The sequence below is a fragment of the Saimiri boliviensis genome, chromosome 7 (assembly GCF_048565385.1).
Source record: "Saimiri boliviensis isolate mSaiBol1 chromosome 7, mSaiBol1.pri, whole genome shotgun sequence".
NCBI lineage: Eukaryota > Metazoa > Chordata > Mammalia > Primates > Cebidae > Saimiri > Saimiri boliviensis.
Window position 1 is genome coordinate 24,454,261 of NC_133455.1, and position 18,484 is coordinate 24,472,744.

General features: G+C 49.8%; 1 protein-coding gene across 6 annotated transcripts in view; it reads left to right on the forward strand.

Annotated features, from left to right (window-relative positions):
* The window catches only part of SSH1 (slingshot protein phosphatase 1), a 79,719-nt gene extending 61,934 nt beyond the window's left edge, over nt 1–17,785 (forward strand). For 4 of the 6 annotated variants that reach the window (XM_039472171.2, XM_039472169.2, XM_074402274.1 and 1 more), the window contains 2 exons: nt 6,398–6,944; nt 10,899–17,785. In XM_039472171.2, the coding sequence (XP_039328105.1) occupies nt 6,398–6,944; nt 10,899–12,152 (1,801 nt within the window). In that variant the 3' untranslated portion in view covers nt 12,153–17,785. Of the gene's footprint in view, nt 1–6,397; nt 7,313–10,898 lie in introns of those variants that run through there. The other 2 variants (XM_074402275.1, XM_074402276.1) reach the window with 2 other exon arrangements.
* The last annotated feature ends 699 nt before the right edge of the window (nt 17,786–18,484 follow it).

Consider the following 18,484-nt stretch of genomic DNA (forward strand, 5'->3'; position numbering starts at 1 on the left):
GACTTGGAGAGGCACAGCAACCAGGTTCCGCCGCTGATGAGCAGGGCAAGTCAGGGCAAGCTCACCAGTCTCTCCAAGCCTCAGGTCCCTCTTCTGAGTTAAGAAGTAATGCCCACCTTCACTGGGCATGGTAACATGCACTTGTAGTCCGAGCTGCTCAGGAAGCTGAGATGGGAAGATTGCTTGAGCCCAAGAGTTCGAGGCTGCAGTGAACTGTGATTGTGCTACTACACTCCAGCCTGTATGACAGAGCGAGACCCCATCTCTTAAACGAAAATGCTTTTTAAAACACTGAGGCAAACAAAAATGCTTTTTAAAACACTGAGGCCAAGTATGGTGGTTCATGAAGCCAAGGCGGGTGGATCCCTTGAGCTCAGGAGTTTGAGACCAAACTTGGTGATGCAGGATATTTTCTTGACCCCTTTGTGGGGCTCGTGACAGGGGTGCCTCATTTACTCAGCTCGCCCTACTCAACCACTCATGGGAGAGAGTGTACAAATGAACTAGTGCCAAAACTGGAGTGAGCGAGTAGAGGAACCAGCCTCTTTGGCGCTGGCAGGAGCAAACTCTGTGCAGACTCCACGGCAGCATCCAGGTGGGGGTGTGTTATAATACTCTTTTAGCTCCGCCATCTGCAGATAGCACTGTGTCACCAGGTCAGTGGGCCTGAGGCAGCTGCCTTCTGCCAGCAAGAGCAAAGGGCCAGTGTGACAGTGTCTTTGGGTACCCACACCTCGTGTGTCCCAAATTTTTGTCTGGTGCCCAAGAGGAATGAGGTCACATGGGCAAATTGAAGAATGGTTAATGTGGAGAACTGTACTGAGTATAAAAGCAGCCCTCAGCAGAGAGGGGAGCTAGAAAGGGGATGGGAAGGGAAGGTCACTCTCCCCTGAAGTCAAGCCACCTCTCTGCCTCGTCCAGCCTCCGTCTTCTGAAATCAAGCTGCCTCTCTCCGACATCCCAGCACCTCTTCCTGATGTCCAGCAGCTGCTCCTTTCTGCCAGCTGAATCTGGGGTCTCTATAGGCACAGGATGGGGGCAGAGTGGGCTATAGGTAGTTTTGGAAAAGGCAACATTCAACTGGTAAAAAGATATTATTCAGAAAGAACCAATCCAGAGAGAGCAGGCATACAGGGATGGAAGTTCTTACTTTGGGACACAGGTTTCAGGCTTTTCGGCTTGAAGGTTGGGTTTTTCCAGGGACCCACCCCAGTCTGCCTAGAAATTTCTCTGCCTTCTGTCACTATCATTGGCAATATGGTGAGACCCCGTCTCTACTAAAAATACACACACACTAATTGCCAGATGTGGTGGTGTGCACCAGTGGTCCCAGCTACTTGGTGAGGCTGAGGTGAGAGTATTACTTGAGCCCAGGGGGCAGAGGTTGCAGTGAGCTGAGATTGCACCAGCGCACTCCAGCCTGGGTGACAGAACCTGACCCTGTCTAAAAACAAACAAATAATGAATGCTCACCTTAATGTGGATGTGAATGGTACAAGTGCTGTGGAAAGCAGTATGGTGGTTCTTCAAAAAAGTAGGAATAGAATTATCATATCATCCAGCAATTCCACTTGTGGGAATACTGGGTCTCGAAGAGACACTAGTGCTTATAGCAACATTATCCACAACCGCTCAAAAGTGGAAGCAGCCCGAGTGTTCACTGATAGATGAATGAACAGTGTGGCTGCCGGGCTCGGTGGCTCCCGCCTGTAATCCCAGCACTTTGGGAGGCCTAGGTGGGCGGATCACAAGGTCAGGAGATTGAGACCTTCTTGGCTAACACGGTGAAACCCTGTTTCTGATAAAAACACAAACGTTAGCTGGGTGGGGTGGTGCGTACCTGTAGTCCCAGTCACTTGGGAGGCTGAGGCAGGAAAATTGCTTGAAGGAGGTGGAGGTTGCAGTGAGCAGAGGTCATGCCACTGCACTCCAGCCTGGGTAACAGAGCGAGACTGTCTCAAAAAAAAATGTAGCATATTTATACAGTGGGATATCACGCAGCCTTAAAAAGGAAGGAAAGTCTGACGCAGGCTGCAATAGGCATGAGCCATCAGGACATTGTGTTAAGCAGAATCAGCCAATCACAAAAAAGAGAACTACTTAGAGTAGTCAAAGTCATAGAGACAGAGGGTAGAATGGTGGTTGCCAGGGACTGGAAGAAGAAGGGAATGGGGAGTTACTGTTCAATGGGTACCAAATTTCAGCTTTATTAGTGGCAGAGAGTTCTGGAGACTTAGTCTGGAGGCTCTCTGAATGGTGGTGATGGCCGCACAACATTATGAATGTATTTAACGTACACTTAAAAGTCACGAAGAGGCTGGGTGTGGTGGCTCATGCCTGTAATCCTAGCACCAAAGTGGGTGGATCACTTGAAGGAGTTTGAGACCAGACTGGCCAATAAGGTTAAACCCTATCTCTACTAAAAATACAAAAATTAGCTGGTTGTGGTGGTGTGCACCTGTAATCCCAGCTACTGGAAGGCTGAGGTGGGAGAATGACTTGAACCTGGGAGGCCAGGAGTTCAGACTGCAGTGAGCCATGATCACATCACTGCACTCCAGCCTGAGCAACAGAGTGCGATCCTTTCTCAAAAATTAATTAAAAATTTAAAAATATATAAATAAATGAATAGTGCTCAGGACGGCAAATTGTATTTATTTTTTTGAGACAGGGCCTCACTCTGTCACCCAGGCTAGAGTGCAGGGTATGATCATGACACTTCAACTTCCTAGGCTCAAATGATTCTCCCACCTCAGCCCCCAACCAGCTGGGACTACAGGTGTGCACTGTAACACTCGGCTAATTTTTTGTATATTTTTGGTAGAGACAAGGTTTCGCTGTGTTGCCCAGGCTGGTCTCAAACTCCTGGACTCAATTGATCCTTCCACCTCAGCCTTCCAAAGTGCTGGGCCGCCACACCTGGCCCAGATTTTATGTTTTATGTATTTCAGCACAGTAAAAAAAAAAAAAAAAATGAGAGCCAGGCACTGTAATTCCAGCACTTTGGGAGACTGAGGCAGGTGGATCACCTGAGGTCAGGTCAAACTCCTGGTTTGTCCTGAGACCAGCCTGGCCAACATAGTGAAACCCCATCTCTACTAAAAATACAAAAAAAGTTAGCCAGGCATCGGGGCGCGTGCCTGTAATACCAGCTACTCGGGAGGCTGAGGCACAAGAATCACTTGAACCCTGGAAGCAGAGGTTGCAGTGAGCCAAGATCGTGCCACTGCATCCCAGCCTGGGTGACAGAGCGAGACTTCACCTCCAAAAAAAAAACAACACTGTTTTTAAAGAATGCCCACCTAGGCCGGGCGCAGTGGCTCAAGCCTGTAATCCCAGCACTTTGGGAGGCCGAGGCGGGTGGATCACGAGGTCAAGAGATCAAGACCATCCCCCAATATGGTGAAACCCCGTCTCTACTAAAAATACAAAAAAGTAGCTTGGCATGGTGGCACTTGCCTGTAATCCGAGCTACTCAGGAGGCTAAGGCAGGAGAATTGCCTGAACCCAGGAGGCGGAGGTTGCGGTGAGCCGAGATCGCGCCATTGCACTCCAGCCTGGGTAACAAGAGTGAAACTCCGTCTCAAAAAAAAAGAACGCCCACCTGATAGGACTGCTTTGAGGTTTGTATGAGTGCTGTCAATCAAGCAAAATGCCGGAGGCACGTCTCAATCATTTTAAGAGGGTTATTTGCCAGTGTTGAGGATGTGCACCCAGGAGACAGGTCTATGCCTTTCTCTGAAGATAATTTTGAGGGCTTCAAATTTTAAGGGGAAAGAGTGGAATATTGAGAAATACACAATTTTCTTGTGAGGGGAATGGGGGGAAAGTCATTCATGCCCCCGTCTGGCTCAGTGAATCTGCGTTTTTGCAGAACATAGACGATAGGGCAGAGGAAACAGTGAGATAAGTATTTGTGTCAGGTGGGTAGAAGGGTGACTGACTTCTGTCCTTCCTTCCATCCCACCCCCAACCCTGCACCGTGAAGATAAACTGTCAGTTTACTTTGCCATGGTGAGTTTTAACAGAACGGACGCTTTAGGATCAAGATTTTGGGGCCCACAAGGAGTTTCCTTGTGGGTAAGATCTATGAGGGAGGTGTGTAGCTTTGCATCTTCACAGCCATCTACTTATTTAGGAACCAAAATGGGAGGCAGATTTGTGTGACCCTCTTCCCAGCTTGACTGTTCAGTGAGTTTGCGGTCCCAAGATTTATTTTCCTTTCACAGTGCTAAACAGGCTTACCTTTCCAGATGCTTCCCAGATCTGGCTCAGAGTAGATAATAAATTGGCTTATTAATAATAATAAATTAGCTTATTAATAATAAGTAATAAACTAGCTTATTTTAAAGTCTCTGAACGCCCACCCTAAAGAGTTATATATGGGTTATCCCCCTTTTCCCAGGATTGGGGCAGGGATGAGGGGCTGACACTGAGAGGTTGACCTGTCCCCTGTCACACAGCTGGTGGACAGCAGGAGGGAGAGGTACACCCTGGCCCCTCACTTGGCCTCTGAGTCGGGGCACTGTGTACAGAAAGCCCTGCAGTTCTCTCACCCACAGTGGCTGGTGGGGCAGGTCCTCGCTGTGGTTCCAGTACCCCAGCCTCTCAGGTCAGAAGCCCAGAGCCTGGGCATCACTTTCTCCCTATTCCCTTTTGAGTCAGTCTGTACAAGAAGCTGGCCTCCCTAGGTGATATCAGGCCAGTATTGGAAGGAAGCCACAGGGAAAGTACACCAGCTTCTTGGCCAAGTTTGGGGATGCAGGAGTACCCTGGCAGGGTTAAACAGGGTCCAGAGAACAGCACCAGCCAACTGCGGACTCCTTCACTGTCAGAGAAGGCCTGAGTAGGTCCCCAGGCAAGGCCCAGAGGAGGAGGAGGAAGAGCGAGCATCTTGCTGTCCTCTCCCTTAGCCTGCCAGGTGCTCTGTGCCCTTTGCAGCCTAAGGCAGGCACTCCAGCCCGGGTTCACAGCAACCTGGCAGTGGCCTTGAATAGCTGCTCGCTGGGATGTGCACACCAAGCAGAGAGGAATGAGCAACCGTGCGCTCTCACCCGGTGCTCTTATATTTACTTTGCTCTTGACTTAACCCTCACAAGCCTGTGATACTGGGATTACTTTAAGGTCCTTGAGGGTGACTTAGTTACCTTATTTTACCGTAAACAATTTTTTTTATGCCTTACATTTAAAAAATGTATTAGAGAGCTGGGTGCAGTGGCTTACACCTATAATCCCAGTGCTTTGGGAGCCTGAGGTAGGAGTATCGCTTGAGACCAGGAGTCTAAGACCAGCCTGGGAAACATAGCAAGACCCTGTCTCTGCAGAAAAATAATTTAAAAATTACTCAGGGATGGTGTCATATGCTTGTAGCCCCAGCTACTTGGGAGGGTGAAACGGAAGGATCACTTGAGTCCAGGAGTTTGAGGCTGCAGTGAGCCATGATCACACTAGTACACTCCTGCCTGGGCCACAGAGTGAGACCTTCATCTCATAAAGAAAAAAAAAAAGGTATTATAAAAACAGTATCATAGTAGTAGAGGAAATTGTCTAGCCGGGCGCGGTGGCTCAAGCCTGTAATCCCAGCACTTTGGGAGGCCGAGGTGGGTGGATCACGAGGTTGAGAGATCGAGACCATCCTGGTCAACATGGTGAAACCCCGTCTCTACTAAAGATACAAAAAATTAGCTGGGCATGGTGGCGCATGCCTGTAATCCCAGCTACTCGGGAGGCTGAGGCAGGAGAATCGCCTGAACCCAGGAGGCGGAGGTTGCGGTGAGCCGAGATCGCGCCATTGCACTCCAGCCTGGGCAACAAGAGCGAAACTCCGTCTCAGAAAAAAAGAAAAAAAAAAAAAAAAAAAAGAAATTGTCTAAAGACTGACCTAAACAAATACTTTCCAGTTTTCCAGGATCTTCCCAAATGTGTTCCAGTGTGTTAGGCGTTTCTGTAGTTGTATTATTGTGTATAGATTTGTACATAGGCCGCTTTGATTCCCTTCATTTCCCTACAATATAGGTCTGAGAGCATTGTTATTCTCATTTGACAGAGAGAGAAATGAGACATGGAGTGTAACTGATGTGAGGAAGTTCGTAAAATGAGGCAGCACTAGACACAGATACACAGACTGAAGTCTAGACGTTTCCTTCCCCATTGACATCAGGGACAGAAAGTCACATCAGGCTTCCTGTGGGAGCCTGGACTACTTAAGATCCCAGTGCCGTTTCTCATCCTTGTGTTTCTTGGGAAAAAATGAATAGAGAGAGGCTTTACCTAAACTAGCCATGGATTGTCCCTGGCGCCCCTGACGTTGGGCAGCCCCTCACTGGCTCACTGCACACTTTTTCCAGGACCCCCAGGCGCTGTCCTCCACTCACCTTCCTCCACCCTCTCCCCACAGCAAACAGCGGCACAACAAGCTGTGGCGTCAGCAGACAGACAGCAGCCTCCAGCAGCCTGTGGATGACCCTGCGGGACCCGGCGACCTCCTGCCAGAGACCCCCGATGGCACCCCGGAAAGCCGGCTACCCTGCTTGGATGATGCTGCCCAGCCAGGTGTAGGGCCCCCACTCCCCTGCTGTTTCCGGCGACTCTCAGACCCCCTTCTGCCTTCCCCTGAAGATGAAACTGGCAACTTGGTCCACCTGGAGGATCCAGAGAGAGAGGCTCTGTTGGAGGAAGCTGCTCCGCTTGCAGAGCTGCACAGGCCGACCAGACAGCCCCAGCGAGGTTCTGGACTCTGTGAGAAGGACGTGAAGAAGAAACTAGAGTTTGGGAGTCCCAGAGCCCGGAGTGGCTCCTTGCCGCAGGTGGAGGAGATGGAAAGGGAGGAGGGCCTGGGAGCAGGGAGGTGGGGGCGGCCTCCAACCCAGCTCGATCAAAACCTGCTCAACCCGGACAACCTAAATAACAACAACAGCAAGAGGAGCTGTCCCGACGGCATGGAGGTAGGCAGGGCCCGGCCTGCAGGGTGGCACACCCCGTCCCTTCCATCCCACTCCTACTGGCCCACCTCAGCCTCCGTAGCTGGGACTTCAGGCATGTGCCACCACACCCAGCTGATTTTTTTTCTATTGCCTCTGCTGGGCCCGTAGCTCTCACCTCCAGGGACCTGAGGGTTCTTTCAGAGGGTGATTCTGCTGGTGGCTACATAGTGTGTACATTATATAGCGAATTGGGAATCTGTCGGGAATAATGCGTATCTCTGCATACCACCAGCACCCTGTACACCTTATTCATACCCTGGGCAGGGCTTCCAACTCAATTTATTTTTACGTATATAAAATTAAAACATGTCATTTATCAGCCAACTTCAGCCTCTATATCTAAAAATATATATATATTATATCGTAGATATAGGTATATACTGTAGACAAGGTCTGGCTCTTTGCCCATGCTGGAGTGCAATGGCATGATCACGGTTCACTGCAGCCTTGACTACCAGGCTCAAGTGGTCCTCCCACCTCAGCATCCTGAGTAGCTGGGACCACAGTCACATATTACCACACCCAGTTAATTTTTTCTTTTTTTCTTTTTTTTTTTTTTTTTTTTGAGACGGAGTTTCACTCTTGTTACCCAGGCTGGAGTGCAATGGTGCCATCTCGGCTCACCGCAACCTCCGCCTCCTGGGTTCAAGCAATTCTCCTGCCTCAGCGTCCTGAGTAGCTGGGATTACAGGCACGTGCCACCATGCCTAGCTATTTTTTTGTATTTTTAGTAGAGACAGGGTTTCACCATGTTGACCAGGATGGTCTCGATCTCTTGACCTCGTGATCCACCCGCCTCGGCCTCCCAAAGTGCTAGGATTACAGGCTTGAGCCACCGCGCCCAGCCTGATTTTTTCTATTTTTTTATGGAGATGAGGTCTCACTGTTGCCCAGCCTGGACTCAAACTCCTAAGCTCAAGCAGTCTGCCCACCTTGGCCTCCTGAAGTGCTGGAATTACAGGTTTGAGCTACCTTGCCTTGGCCTCCGATATACCATTTTATTCATAAATGCTCCAGTATGTAACATAGCCGCAATACCATTGTCACCTTTAAAAAACCAATTGGGCTGGGCATAGTGGCTCACACATGTAATCTCAGCACTTTGGGAGGCCAAGGCGGGCAGATTATGAGGTCAGGAGATCAAGACCATCTTGGCCAACATGGTGAAACCTCGTTGTCTACTAAAAATATAAAAATCAGCTGGGTCTGGTGGCACGTGCCTGTAATCCAAGCTACTCGGGAGGCTGAGGCAGGAAAATTGATTGAACCCAGGAGGTGGAGGTTGCAGTGAGCTGAGATCACACCACTGCACTCCAGCCTGGCAAGAGTAAGACTGTCTCAAACAGCAACAACAACAACAAAAACTGATAATAATTTCCCAACATTATCAAGTATCCAGCCTTCCAGCTTAGACTCTAATACTTAAGTCCGTTAGTCTCTTGGAGTTGTCATTTTTGGTGGATTATCTGCCACAAAGTCTGAGCTTCAGTGGTGCTTACTGAGAGAATCGTTAATTCCAGCTAACCTTTTTCCTCCTCCACGTGGGGAAGTGATACAGGAGCAGAGGCGGGTTCAGTGGAAGGGTGGCTGTGCAGCCTGGTCTCTGCTTCCACCCTTGCCCTGCCGCTGACGTCGTTTCCTCTGGCTTCACTGCCCATCTCACAGGACAGCCGTGGTTCTCAAGTGCGGGCACTCGGGATCCTGACAGATGCATTCAAGTATACACCCAGTTTATTATTAACAGCACGTTACAATGCAGACAAAACTGGGCAGTTGCATCTGTCGACCTCCAAATTGTAAAAAATTCCAAATCAAATGTTTGTTATGGATTTCCCCCACTTCTCTACTTAGCAAATACCCCTAAAGGCAGATGAGATAAAACCCTGTGCCAGGCGCGGTGGCTCATGCCTGTAATCCCAGCACTTTGGGAGGCTGAGGCTGGCGGATCACCTGAGGTTGGGAGTTGGAGACCAGCCTGACCAACATAGAGAAACCCCGTCTTTACTACAAATACAAAATTAGCCAGGCATGGTGGCACAGGCCTGTAATCCCAGCTACTCAGGAGGCTGAGGCAGGAGAATCGCTTGAACCCGGAAGATGGAGTTGCAATGAGCTGAGATGGTGCCACTGCACTCCAGCCTGAGCAACAAGGGCGAAACTCCGTCTCAAAAAAAAACCCATGGAAGCCATGGTGGGGGTTTTAAGCAGGTGAGTGATAAGGCCCTCTGGCTGTGGTCTGCAGGCAGGCTGATGGGTTAAGAGGGGAAGCTGGGAGCCTGAGGTTACAGTGGTTCAGAGAATGTGGCAGGGCCATCAGGAGGTTTGAGAGACAGAGCTGGCAGAGTGTGGTGGCTGATGCCTGTAATCCTAGCACTTTGGGAGGCCGAAGCAGGAGCATCACTTGAGCACAGGAGTTTGAGACCAGCCTGGACAACATAGTGAGACCCTATCTCTGTCTATATGGAAAAAAAAAAGAGACAGAGCCCTGTTGCCTTCCTGCCTTGTCCTGTCCTCCAGCCTGCAGTCCTGTGCAGGAGGGTTGTGGGGAGTTTTCCTCTCCCCTCTTCCTCTGCTTCTGGGCCTGCGTGCTGCTCTCTCTGGCTGGTCAAAACCTGCTTGTCCCAGAAGCTTCAGCTGAAGTGTCAGTTTTTCTGGTCAGCCTTCCCTCCGCAGAGACTCTGACCTTGTCCCTCTCTCTCCTGGGATTCTTCACTCAGCTTTCTAGTCCATTCCCAGTACTGCTGGGTGCCTGTCAGTTGGCCTGTGAGGAGGTGAACGGCAGGGACATAGAGGCATCTGCCACATTCACTTAGATCCTCACTGACCAAAAGGCAGAGGGTTTTCCTTAGGAAACAGTGTAAAACTTGTTTTCTGTTGGCACATAAAACCCACCTCAGGCTGGGCACGGTGGCTGACGCCTGGAATCCCAGCACTTTGGGAGGCTAAGGTGGGTAAATCACCTGAGGTCAGGAGTTAAGAGACAAGCCTAGCCAACATGATGAAACCCCATCGCCACTAAAAATACAAAAATTAGCCAAAGATGGTGGTATACGCCTTTAATCCCAGCTACTCAGGAGGCTGAGGCAGGAGAATTGCTTGAACCCAGGAGGCAGAGGGTGCAGTGAGCCAAGATCGTGGCCATGCACTCCAGCCTGGGTGACAGAATGAGACTCCATCTCAATCAACCAGTCAGTCGATCAGTCAGTCCCATCTCAGGCCAGCTCTCATCAGGGGCTGTGTGCCCCTGCATCTAGGTCTGCATTAGTCTTTTTCAAAAACCGTTTTTGCTCTTTGCCACCCCTCTTGTGAAGACCATGGCGAGCTGACGGTTCTGGGGCCATGCTGTGCCCCTGCTAGGTAGGAAGGGCTACATCGTCAGGCCGCACACTCCCCAAATGCAAATTCTTTCTGAAAGGAAGAGTCCCCTGTCTGTTTCTGTGGCAGACACATTACTTTATTGAATTATCCCAGTGCTATGATTGTCACCCTTTTTGTCCAGGTGAGACCAGGGCCTGGAAAAGGATTGTGCTGTGCAGATGGCAGAGGTGGGGTTGTGAAGCATGGTCCCCAGAGCCCCTGATCATGCTGGCGTGTGGCCCAAGATGTGCCCAGGATCTTGGGCACTTAGCTTCTGGGAAGTTGGATTCAGCATCTCCATCTTCTCTCTAACCTGTGTTATTGACTTCTCTCTAACCTGCGTATTTTACGATCATGTTATTTCCGATTCATGATCTCTAACCTACGTTATTCACCGCCTCCGGGAGGTCTGTCTGTCAGTACTAAGTGAAGTAAGAGCTGCCTCGCTGGGCCAGGCCCCAGCCCTGCCTCGCACCTCTTTCCCTGCCCACCCTCATGTTTTTGGTCTTTGGCTCATGACTGCCCTGTCTCACCATGTTCTTGTCCCCTTCCTTGCAGCATGATGCTATATTTGGGATCCTTAACAAAGTGAAGCCTTCCTACAAATCCTGTGCCGACTGCATGTATCCTGCAGCCAGCGGGGCTTCCGAGGCCTCCAGGGAGAGATGTGAGGACCCCAGCGCTCCTGCCATCTGTACCCAGCCAGCCTTCCTGCCCCAGGTCACGTCCTCCCCTGTGGCCCACGTGGCTGGCAGGTCCCGTGTTCCGGAGAAGCCGGCCTCTGGCCCAACTGAACCTCCCCCGTTGCTACCGCCAGCAGGCTCCAGGAGGCCAGACACCAGTGGCCCTGGGGCTGGGGCTGCCCTAGAGCCACCGGCTAGCCTGTTGGAATCTTCCAGAGAGACCCCAAAAGTCCTGCCAAAATCCCTCCTTTTGAAGAATTCTCACTGTGATAAGAACTCTTCCAGCACAGAAGCAGGGAAGGAAGAATCGTCACCCAAGAAAGATACGAAACCAGCCAAGGACCTGAGGCTTCTGTTCAGTAATGAATCTGAGAAGCCGACAACCAACAGCTACCTGATGCAGCACCAGGAGTCCATCATTCAGCTGCAGAAGGCAGGCCTGGTCCGCAAGCACACCAAAGAACTGGAGCGGCTGAAGGGCGGGCCTGCAGACCCAGCTCCCCACTCTAGGGACAGCGCTGCCGGCAGGCTGGAGGCCAGCATCCCAGAGGAGAGCCAGGATCTAGCCGCGCTCCATGAGCTGGGGCCCCTGGTTATGCCTGGCCATGCTGGGAGTGATGAGAAGTCAGAGGCCGCCCCCGCCTCATTGGAAGGAGGCTCACTGAAGAGCCCCCCTCCTTTCCTCTATCGCCTGGACCACACCAGTAGTTTCTCAAAGGACTTTCTGAAGACCATCTGCTACACCCCCACCTCCTCGTCCATGAGCTCCAACCTGACCCGGAGCTCCAGCAGCGACAGCATCCACAGTGTCCGCGGGAAGCCTGGGCTGGTGAAGCAACGGACGCAGGAGATCGAAACCCGGCTCCGGCTGGCGGGCCTTACCGTCTCCTCCCCACTGAAGCGCTCACACTCTCTTGCCAAACTGGCGAGTCTCAACTTCTCGACAGAAGACCTGTCCAGCGAGGCTGACCCATCCACCGTCACTGACTCCCAGGACGCCACGTTGAGTGAATCTTCCTTCTTGCATGAGCCCCAGGCAAACCCGAGGGACCCAACTGTAACCTCCAAACCATCAGGGAAACTTGCCCCAGAAAACTTGAAGAGCCCTTCGTGGATGAGCAAAAGCTGACCCGCCTTTTGCTGCGTTGCGCCGGACGGATATTTTCTTTTCTTTTCTTTTCTTTTTTTTTTTTTTGAGACAGAGTTTCGCTCTTGTTACCCAGGCTGGAGTGCAATGGCGCGATCTCGGCTCACCGCAACCTCCGCCTCCTGGGCTCAGGCAATTCTCCTGCCTCAGCCTCCTGAGTAGCTGGGATTACAGGCACGCGCCACCATGCCCAGCTGATTTTTTGTATATTTAGTAGAGACGGGGTTTCACCATGTTGACCAGGATGGTCTCGATCTCTTGACCTCGTGATCCACCCGCCTCGGCCTCCCAAAGTGCCGGGATTACAGGCTTGAGCCACCGCGCCCGGCCCGGACGGATATTTTCACACAATCCCTCCCTCACTTTCACTGTGGATTTCGATCAATCCTTTACATCTTGATTTCCCTTAAATGATTGAAGTCATCCTGACTTTTCCCCTACTCTTGCCACAGAGAGGAGAAGATACCAACCAACATGCAGCACAAGAAGGGGAGCTGTCAGTCACATGGCCTGGGAGAACTAAGACCCGCGGCCAGGAGACACACAACTCCACTCCCACCGTGTCTTCAAGAATAACCGTGTTTTAGAAAGAACGTGCACATACAGGTGCACACATCCGGACTGTTCCATTTGCAGCCTGCAGAAAAAGAGTCCTGGTGACGGCAGCATCACCGCGGCACACACTCTAACTCATTCTGGGCCTCGCAGAAAACTCGGATGGCAACATGAAGTCCTACCTCTGTTCTCGCTGTGCTTGTTATTTTTAAAACACAAGAATGACCAAGGCTTGTTCCAGGGAATCCTGCTGTGTCTGAGAGCATTTTTCCAAAAAAAAAAAAACAATCATTTTTTGTTTTGTTTTTTTCGATTGGGACCCCAGACGCGTCAAGACTTCTAACCTGACGGCCCCAAGCACTGCTGGGTGAAGTCATCAGAGGGGTGTCCCATGCTGCTGTTGCACTGACTCTGTGCCCGAGTGGCGGTGCAGACTCTCTGTCCTGGTTGTGTTGCTACAGCTGAGTGATGTGTTTGACCAGCACAGAGGTCCGGTGGGGAAAATGTGTGAGTTGTTCTCAGTTGTTGCTAATGCTGAAGTTTAAATCTCGAGGGGAAGGACCCGCCCGCATTGTTGAGCCTCTGCTGCAGAAACTCGTGGTTGTGTTTAGGTTTGAAATTGCTCAAGTGTCTGGTGCAGGCGGTGATTCTGAGACACAAATCATCCCACTGGGAGCCTGGATGCTGAGGTTCACTAGGGCCCATCTAAGGGAGGGAAAGGAGATGTCAGCAGCTTCCCCAGAAGGAACAGGACCGTAGGGACACTCAGATGTTTACAGTTGCCCCTTCCTGCAGTGAGATTACTGCTTCCTGTTTCCCTCCAGCTCTTCCCAGCAGCCATGATGGAGTAAAAGAGGGATCTGTAGTCGCTGCCTGGCTCTGTGGGCGGTCCCTTTAAGACTCAGGTGAACTCCGGGAGTCCTGCTGCCCCAGGCATGAATCAAAGGTGTCAGCAAGCTAGATGTTAACACATTTTGAGAGAGAAGCAGCTTATAGAAAGCCAGAAAGGTTGAATTCAGGGGTCAGCAAGCTACGGCATACAGCCCTTGAGCTAGGAATGGCTTTTCCTTTTTCCTTTATTGAGACAGCGCCGCCTGGCTCTGTCAGTGCCTGGCTCTGTCACCCAGGCTGGAGTACAGTAGTGCAATCATGACTCACTGCAGCCTCAGCCTCCCTGGCGCAAGCAATGGCTTTTATATTTTTAAGGAGTTGTTAAAAAAAAGAAAGAATATATGACACAATTCACGTGGCCCACAAAGCCTGAGATATTTACTGTCCGGCTTTTTATAGAAAAAAGTTGCTGACTCCTGGTTTGATTTGCCACACAAGGCTGCCCATGGACTTGCAGGAAGAAACTGGGTACATTTGAAGCCCTCTGCCTCAGACACCTAAAACCAGACCCTTCCCTCCTCCCGACCACAAGCTTTGCCAGCCTCCCGCTAGGCTCGCCTGTACAGGAGGGAGTAGCTGCGTGCTTGGGGGAAGGCAGGGGAACACAGTTGGCTGAAGCTCTCCCACAGTTCCATCCTGCCCTCAGCTGGTCCACCAGATTAGCTAGTGAAACCAGAAAGCCTTCAAGGGCCAGCCGAATTCTGAGAGTTGGTGAGTGGGCCTTCATCTTACATTGGTCAGAACTGTGCTCCCCAAAGCTATTCTAGAAAGCACCACAGGTGGGGTCTTCAAAAACAAGGCTAGTTCATATTTCATCTAATGGGTAGAGTTTTTGCAAAAATCCTCTCTCCGGGACTTTGTCTCCTTGGAATGATTTTTAAAAATACATATATTACTTTATAGGAAGCTGTTTTCCCACTAGTGTCAAAATCACCTTAAAAGGTGATTATCCACTTATTCCTGAAACCCTGTGGGTTCCCCCCTCCCCCTCAGCCAACAAAAGCATAGCCTCAAAAAATACCAAGTTCAGTATGTTTTGCCAAATCAGATTTCATGTGGTAGATCAATTTTTGTGTCAAAATAATCTTTTAAATTTAGTGATGAAAGGCTTACGCTGGTTTTTGAACCACATCTATGTATGAGAGTGATATATTTTTGAAAACTTTAATTTTGAAAGCCATAATTTTTCTTAACCTAGTTAAAGAGTTGAGGGGGTGTGGAATGGGGAGACTGCAAGTGGGTCTTTGGCTTCTGGAAAATTTATCCATTCATTTTCAGAAGCACAGCTAGCATATCAACATCCACACAGAAGCAGTGATCCCCATCATCAGAGCAGAGTGAAGCATTCTTGACTTAATGCTTAATACTCTGGCCTGGAGAAAAGATTTTTTTTTTTTTTTTTTTGGAAACCCAGATCAGTGGCATGTAAACATATGGCACATGGCTATTTAAAATGCTATATGATGGAGCAGGGCGTGGTGGCTCACACCTGTAATCCCAGCCCTTTGGGAGGCCAAGGTGGGCAGATCATCTGAAGTCAGGAGTTCTAGAGCAGCCTGGCCAACATGGCGAAACCCCGTGTCTACTAAAAATACAAAAACTTAGCTGGATGTGGTAGTGTGTCTGTAATCCCAGCTCCTTGGGAAGCTGAGGTGGGAGCATCACTTGAACCTAGGCAGTGGAGATTGCAGTGAGCCAAGATCAAGTCACTGCACTCCAGCCTGGGTGACAGAGTGAAACTCCGTCTCAAAAAATAATAAAATAACATAAGATGCTATATGAACAAGACAAACATTCCGCCAGGCTTTGGGGCACCTGGGCAAAGACAGATTCATACTGGTCTCTGAAAAGAAAGTTTGCACTGTAACCCGTGCCATACCTTGGCTTTTGCTTTGAAGGAAACCTTAGCTGATGGGGAAAATTCCAAACGTAAGTGGCACAGGAAAGAGGCAGGTGAAGGCAGGGATTTATGCTGTGCAAGTCACTGATCTTTTTTGACTATCATTTTCATTGAATGCTTTTGTTGAATTGGGACAAAAGGAACATTTTTTAGTTGAGCTTGATACTCTGTATAAACAGCTGAATCTTATCTTCTGCCTCACGTTAATTCATATGGTATGCCAAAAGTTAGACTGAACTTTTCTACATCTTCATCTTGCATTGATACAGGAAAGTCTTAACTCTTTAAGTTTCGTATCAGGGGGGATAGTGGTCACAGAAAGAGGAGAACCAGGCTGCTCTCGGATGGTAATTGACAACGCTGATTTCCGTTTCTTTGCCTTGTGGCTATTTCCAGTCTTCTAGCAAGGTCCCTGGTTGCGCATTTCCTAAGAACAAATTTTATTTCTCTTTACATTCCCTGCTTCCTTGCTCTCCATGCAGGGACCCCTGCCAACCTCTGGGCTGTTGAGTAGCTCACTGCTGGGTGGCAAGCCCTTCTCCTTGGCACCCTGTTGCTTAAGCATGCAGATTGCTCACCAGGTGCACACACAGCTGCGCTGTCCAAGCCCCGTTCTGCTCCACCCTGCCCTCTTCAGCTAAAGAGCATTCCGGTCAGTCTAAAGCCCTTTTCCCCTGGATAGGTCCAGAGGATGCCGCAGTATGGAGCTGAGCTTGAACCGAGCAGACCCTCAGCACGGCCCTGGACGAATGCACTCTGATCTCAGGGCAGCCCGTTCTAGAAGGTTGATGAATTTCCTCACCACTCTCCTGGGGACCTTTTCTCCCTAATAGGAACAAATGCTGCATAATTTAGTCAAGATCTTATTAAGTCACCTCACCTGAGGCATCTGTAGAGGGAATTGCTTTCCATTGGTGGGAAATTGTTGGTGCCAGAATAAGTTTTGCTCAACTCTTCTCATTGGCTGGCCACCTAGCAGGGCTCCTCTAAACACAGTCAGCGAGGGTACCCCCCTTCACCTCTGGCAAGAGAGCTGGGTAGATCAGAAACTTGGTGACATCTGGACAGTACTTGTCTTGGTCCCACTACCCAGATTCCTACCCAGGTCCCACATTGCAGGCCAAATGAAGGTCGTTGAGTTACCCCTGGAAAGACCCAGCCCCTTGTTTCGTTAGTGTCTGCTCTGCAGTGAAATGCCCGTGTGTTTGAGTTCACTCTGCATCTATATATTTGAGTCTGGAAACCAAGTCAAATGATCATGTGCATCCAGACGCTGTGTCACCTGAGCCACAGAGCAAATCACCTTCACGATCTGGAATGATACTGTGACCAGTGCCACCCTGGGTGGCTCTGGAGAGACTGCCTTCTTGTTTGGCCGTAGGTGCTGGGGCCCTGGCTTCGGTCACTATCAGACAGGAGTCCTGATAAACAGATCCCCAGTCCTCCGCTGTCCTTTCTGTCGGCCTTGCTGCGTGAGAAGATAGCTGCTTCCTCCCTGTTGTCCTACACGTTAATTATTGTTTTACAATTGAGTGCCTTAATAATAGTTTATAAATACTGTGTATTTATGCAAAACTGTTAAACTCTCATCTGCTGTGACCGGATACTTTTGTCTTGTCAGTAGTGGTCGGTATTGGGGTGTGAGCTTGTCCTACTCCATACGTGTTTATTCTGCTATGCAGTTTTACATTGTGTGTTCACATCTATTTCAAGGAGCCTTGCTAGAAACAGCTCTGGTAGTTCCCGCAGGCCAGGCAGGCATTGGCTGACGCTGCGTCCCATAGGAGCCAATGAAAGAAAGCAGCTGAATCCACTAGCCCGCTGTGGGGTGGCGCAGGCCAGCCGGCCTCTGCACCAGACCCCAGCACCTGCTCGTTTCCTCAGTCACACAGTTGTACTCTTCTTTCGTCGAGATTTTATTTCCACCTAGGCCACCCTAGTTTTCCTCTCTGTTACTGTCCTGAGTTCTTCTGCAACAAAATGTAGGTACAGACCAGTCCCCCTCTCCCCCAATCAGGAGCTCCACACAATGAGTTGTTTGGTTTTTCAGAAGCTGCCAGTGGGTTCCAGTGTATTGCGTTACGGTATCAATGATTTTTTTTTATTGGTTTTCTTGTTTTTTAATAATATATTTAAAAGGCAGTATCTTTTGTACTGTGAATTTGCAGTAGAAGATGCAGAATGCACTTTTTTTTTTACTTCTGTTGGTGTGTGTTGTATATAGTGTGTGTGCTTCTTGTGATGAAAATAAACTTTTTCTTTATAAATATCTGATGACCATGAGTTTATATAAAAGGAAACTGCTTCCTCAGTCCTTGCCAAGACAGTCTGATACGTCGTCATCATCATCGTCATCGTCATTGTCATGGCCACTCGTTATTATTAACTTAGCACCTATTATGTGTTAAGTTCTTTGCTAGAAAACCTGGACAAGTTACACCAAAGAAAGGACCACAGGAAGAAATGTTAGCTCCTCCCAGGACTAGTCTGTTTTCTTCCTAATTTTGTCAGGAAGCAAGAGCAGGCCCACTTGTGGGTGGTCCTTTGTGTGCCAAAAAAAAAAAAAAAAAAGTTACCCACCAGGAAGGGGTTTGGACTTCGGGTGGGTTCTCTTCCCGTACAAGTAGAAAGTGGAAAGCCAGAGATGTCCGCTAGAGAACATCTAATCTGCTCCCGCCAGTCCAAGTGGGAGAGGGGGACTCTGGAGGCTAAGTACTACTGATTTCCCAGGAACATGCTCATGTCTCAGTCCACTGCACACTGGGCAGCTTTCGGTGGCTCTCCTCCCTTGGAGATTCAGTGACCAGGGCCGCTTCCCTTTTTTTTTTTTTATGTTATTGAGACTGGGTCTGGCTCTGTTGCCCAGGCTGGAGTTCAATGGTGCAGTCCTGACTCAACTGCAGCCTCGAATTCCTGGGCTCAAGTGATCCTCCCACCTCAGCCTTCCCGGTAGCTGGGACTACAGGTG